The sequence below is a fragment of the Fulmarus glacialis genome, unplaced genomic scaffold, assembly GCF_000690835.1.
Source record: "Fulmarus glacialis isolate BGI_N327 unplaced genomic scaffold, ASM69083v1 scaffold31305, whole genome shotgun sequence".
NCBI lineage: Eukaryota > Metazoa > Chordata > Aves > Procellariiformes > Procellariidae > Fulmarus > Fulmarus glacialis.
In genome coordinates this window covers 4,730-8,991 of record NW_009214135.1, presented here as the reverse complement: position 1 = coordinate 8,991, position 4,262 = coordinate 4,730, and the positions used below count along the sequence as shown (strand labels likewise).

The 4,262-nt window shown below is 48.3% G+C and overlaps 1 protein-coding gene across 1 annotated transcript; it reads left to right on the top strand.

Annotated features, from left to right (window-relative positions):
* Nucleotides 1-574: 574 nt before the first annotated feature.
* On the top strand, nucleotides 575-3,931 carry LOC104077282 (peptidyl-prolyl cis-trans isomerase-like 2). The gene is made up of 4 exons (XM_009578458.1): nucleotides 575-643; nucleotides 806-868; nucleotides 1,337-1,476; nucleotides 3,222-3,931. Exons 1-4 carry the CDS (start codon nucleotides 602-604, stop codon nucleotides 3,313-3,315), a joined length of 339 nt encoding a protein of 112 aa, XP_009576753.1. The 5' UTR covers nucleotides 575-601; the 3' UTR covers nucleotides 3,316-3,931.
* The last annotated feature ends 331 nt before the right edge of the window (nucleotides 3,932-4,262 follow it).

Genomic DNA, 4,262 nt, shown 5'->3' with positions numbered 1-4,262 from the left:
CAGCTCTGTCACTGCTCTCCAGTAGTGCTGTAGTTACAATTCACTTTCTTTCTAATATCACTCTTCGGTCTGATATACAATTTAAAAAAAGAAAGGTAAAAAATCAGAAGTTAATGAAAACCTTTGCTTTCTTGACCAAGTCTGTTGGGTTATTCTTCAAGGCTCATGGGAGTAACAAAGGAGCTCCAAATGTATGGATGTAGCATTAGCAAGTGAACCCATTTTGGAATGGGTTTGTGTCTTTTTGCACAGACGGCTGTCCATGGTCACTCGTTCTCCATCTGGCTAGTTTGTGTGGCTACTGGGTTTTTGGACAAATGGCTTTGCTCTGCCTCTGAGTGACTTTTCCATGTTCTGTTTAATTTTAAATTCAAATTCCAGATTTGAATTCCGCACTGAATGACATTATCTTAGGTCTTCCAAATACAGTTGCTGATTCCCTTTCCCCCAAACACAATGGTTTAAAAATCTGATAGAGTAATGGGCATAAATTAGATATATTAGATGTAAGGGTGCAGGAATATTTTGAGTGTGTTGTGACAGCTGGAAATAGTGTCCTTCCTCTTTTAGGGTGGTTGGTGGCTTTGAGACTCTGACTGCTATGGAGAATGTGGAAAGTGACCCAAAAACAGACCGTCCCAAGGTACGTGTGAAGCACCAGGGGCTGTGCAGGAGGGAGCGAACGCATACGGCCTCACGTGGCACTGCGGTTCACCCCGCTGCTGCTTCTCTGAAAACCGAACTTGGGGGAGATGGCGCAACTTAATCATCAGATTGAATTGCTCTTCTTCTCTTCTGCTCCCAGGAGGAAATACGAATTCAGACAACAACTGTTTTTGTTGATCCGTATGAAGAGGCAGATGCCCAGGTGAGGATAGTTGGTTGGTTGGTTTTTTGAAAGGCCAAAGCTCTTCTTTGGAGAACTTTGTAACTTAATGCCTTTTCTTTGAACATGGGCAGCCCCCTGGCAAGCTAAGATTAAACAGCTGCTGTTCAGCATTGCCTTGTGTGCCAGGATCATCGTCGCTCTTTCAGCAGAGAGGTCTTGTAACTGAGTCTGGCACAGCTCCCAGTCCATCACGCTTCCAATGGTTTCCTTTCCAAATGCCCACAGTAGCTATGGGTAGCTGCAGGTGAGAAGAGAGGAGTCTTGTCATAATGGCTGCAGACAGCCTGTTTGTAGTAGCCCTTGAGGTCTGTCTCCTAAAGCTTGCCCTGTAGTCATAGCAGTGCTGATTGCTGTTTTAGAATGCTTTAAAGCTATAAAGAATTGTAGACATTTTCTCCTTACTCTGGACTAGCTCTTGCAACAGATTGTACTCTTTGCTTCCCACAGGTTGCTGCAGAAAGAGAGAAAGTCCAGCTAGAAGAAGAAGCAGCCAAAACAAAAGCTGAGGTGGTCCCACCAAAGAAAGAGGTCCAGACTCCTAAAACTTACCGGCAGGGGATTGGAAAATACATTAACATGGCTGCAGCGTGAGTTCCCCGCCCATCTGATCTTTGTCGAGTGTTTTAGTTGCCTTTCCTGCTGGACGCTGGCCCTGTCCAGTGCCATTGCTCAGAAGTTTGGTTTGTGCCAGCAGGCTTTGTAAAGACACCTTCATGCAGTCCTAAGAGTCAAGAGTTCCCTCTACTTCTGTTGTTTTTCAAGATTACAAGTTAACTGAGCTTTTCTTTTAGCATTTGAATATGACCAAGTTGGTCTTTAACAGCGTGTGCTGACTTCAGAACTGTAGATACATTTCCACAACTCAGAAGTCCTTGAGGAACTGTACTGTGTCACTTCCTACACCATCTTTTATTCTCTTCTTCTTCTGCAGCTATTTCTGAAGGCCACGGTCCCACAGATGTTGCTCTTTTAGCAGCTTCTCCCCTGCACAAAGTAGTTGCCTTAAACCCATATCAGTCTGCTGATCTGGTTCCCTGTTCAGCTGCACAAACAGTTGTACCAGCACAACTGAAATGGCCGGAACGGGGAGCAGGTTCCCAGGCTTGCTGTGGGAGCACAGGGCGTCTGGCGAGTAGCTCCAGGGTGCCTGGCTGGTTGTACAGGCTTGTCCTAAAGCATCCTCTCCCAGACACCCTTTGTACACCCGTTGGGATTGGCAACATCGCTTGCTTTCCTAAGGACAGTACAGAATCCCACCTGAGTGGCAGCTTTGCATGAGTTTTGGATAAATTAAAATAAATGCCTTCCACTTGATTTTTTGCAGACTTCTCTGAAAGCATTTGCAAAAATGCTGTTGTCTGTCTGCTGCATAAAGGCGTGTATTTATGCATACACAGATCTGGACAGCTATTTAATCAGCTTGTATGTGCCTGTGTGACTTACAGGCATTTGCATAGCTGTGAGAACAAAAATATGTTAGCCCATGTAGGTCAGTTTGTTGTGTCAGTTAAATGTTTTGGTTACAAAATATTGATTGCCCCTTAAAATATTATGTTCAGCTTAAAATTGCTGCCATTCTGCACTGTATTTAGAGAGGAAACCCAGGCAGAGTTTGCAGCTCTGTGGAAAGGGCCAAGAAGTATAGAAAAGGATTTTCTTTCCCAGTCCTTCACTCATTGCAGCCTGCCTTGAAACTGGGAGTTTGGTCTGTAGCAGCACTTTGGCAGGTTCAGGGTTCGTGGTTCTCCCTATATCAGGCTACTGATATCTGACAATAAAACCTCAGTACGTGAGCTGGCTGCGTAGTGTTTCCATGGGGTTGCAAAGTCTGCTCGAGAGAGGCTGAGAATAGCAGCAGCAACTGCAACAGGCCGTGCTTAAGAAACAGGAAAGGATCTGAAAAACTTGCCCAGCTGCTTTACACCTAATTCCCCATAAATCCTTTTGCTGCCACAAATGCAGGTGAGAAGGCGGGGAGAGAACTTGTGGCTCACATTTTCATTGTGACTGTGCTGAAAAAGTACAGCTGTTAAATCTTCAGCTCTGGCCTGGAGAACTTCTTGGGTTTTGAACACGTTCCTGGAAGTGTTCGAAGCCTGACCCGAACGGTCCCCACAGACTGACACAGGCTCCCTCCTTTTGGGTATGCCAAAGGCCCCCATCCCCACCCCCGCTGCGGTCCCCATGCTGGCACGGAGCTCGTACTCCTCTCTAATCGATAAGGGGGGGCTGGCTCCAGCCTAGCTGTTGCTGGGAGAGCAAAGGCATCCAGCTGCCCTGGTCCCACTGAACAGTAAATAGTCCCTGACAGTTGTTTTCATTTTGGCTCCAGGAAGCGCAGCGTGGAAGATGATGGGCCCTCAACCAGCACAGCTGCGAAGAAAGAGAAAAAGAGCACAGGCTTCGGGGACTTCAGCTCCTGGTAGCAGCGCGGGGAGCCTAGCACTGGAGCAGCACAGCAAAAAAGAAAAGGCGGCCTCCCACGTGTCTCCGAAGAGCCCGAAAGACAGTCTGTCCTGGGGAGGGAAGGCACCAGCCTGCCCTTCCACTGGGGAAGAAAACTGTTGCTTTGTTAAGGCTGGTTAATGTGGCTTTGTTTTCTAGAGAGCTGTGTTCCCCCCACGGCATCTTCCTCGAAGGCCTTTTTGTTGTTTGGCTAAGCGGGGAGCAGCAGCCCAGCTCCGCTGGGGATCAGCTGGAGCCTTTCTCTGCTTGGCTGGCAGCAGACCAGGCAGAGCCCAGCCTGGACACTACTTCAGTGAACAGCTACATTGGTGAAAGAGCTCCTTTTACAGGTAGTCGTTTCCAGACGAGCCAAGTCTGCCAAGTGAAGGAATGAATTAATGTGCTCGGGAAGCGCCTGTGCTGCTGCCGTGCTTTGCGGAGGGGAGGAGAGGGCTCCTGCCCTTCCCTCCCAGCTGCCTTTTGCTCGATCTCAACAAGGACCAGTTCTGTCTCTTGCTCTTTGCGGGCCTGCCTCCTGGCTGGACTGACTGCTGTCAGTCTCCGAAGGGCCTCGCTCACTCCAAAAAGAGCTCTCTGTACCCATTTAAGTCCCTGACAGCCTGGGAAGCAGCGGATCTGGATGGGGAGCCTGGGGTAGCTGCACCACTTGTTCCTCCCCGTGGCTGGCCTTCCCTGAGCCACTGGGCAGCCAGAGGGGCCAGGACACACCGGTTCAAACCTGCCCTCAGGTCCCAGAAACTACAGCCTGGAGCAACTGAGCAGGAATAGATAAACTGTATCAGTGTATCTGAGAAAGTTATTTTTTTTTTTTTTTTTTTTTAGAAAACATCCCTAAAGCCTGCTCCTTGCAGGGGAACACACACCGAAGTCTGCCCCGACATCAGTCTTCCCATTATTAGGGAAAACC

What these genes read in the sequence shown, in the direction of transcription:
- LOC104077282 (XM_009578458.1), top strand. Translation starts at nt 602, where the DNA reads ATGGAGAATGTGGAAAGTGACCCAAAAACAGACCGTCCCAAG. An exon ending in CAAAAACAGACCGTCCCAAG is followed by an intron (nt 644 to 805) that starts GTACGTGTGAAG and finishes TTCTGCTCCCAG; the next exon opens with GAGGAAATACGAATTCAGAC. An exon ending in ATGAAGAGGCAGATGCCCAG is followed by an intron (nt 869 to 1,336) that starts GTGAGGATAGTT and finishes TGCTTCCCACAG; the next exon opens with GTTGCTGCAGAAAGAGAGAA.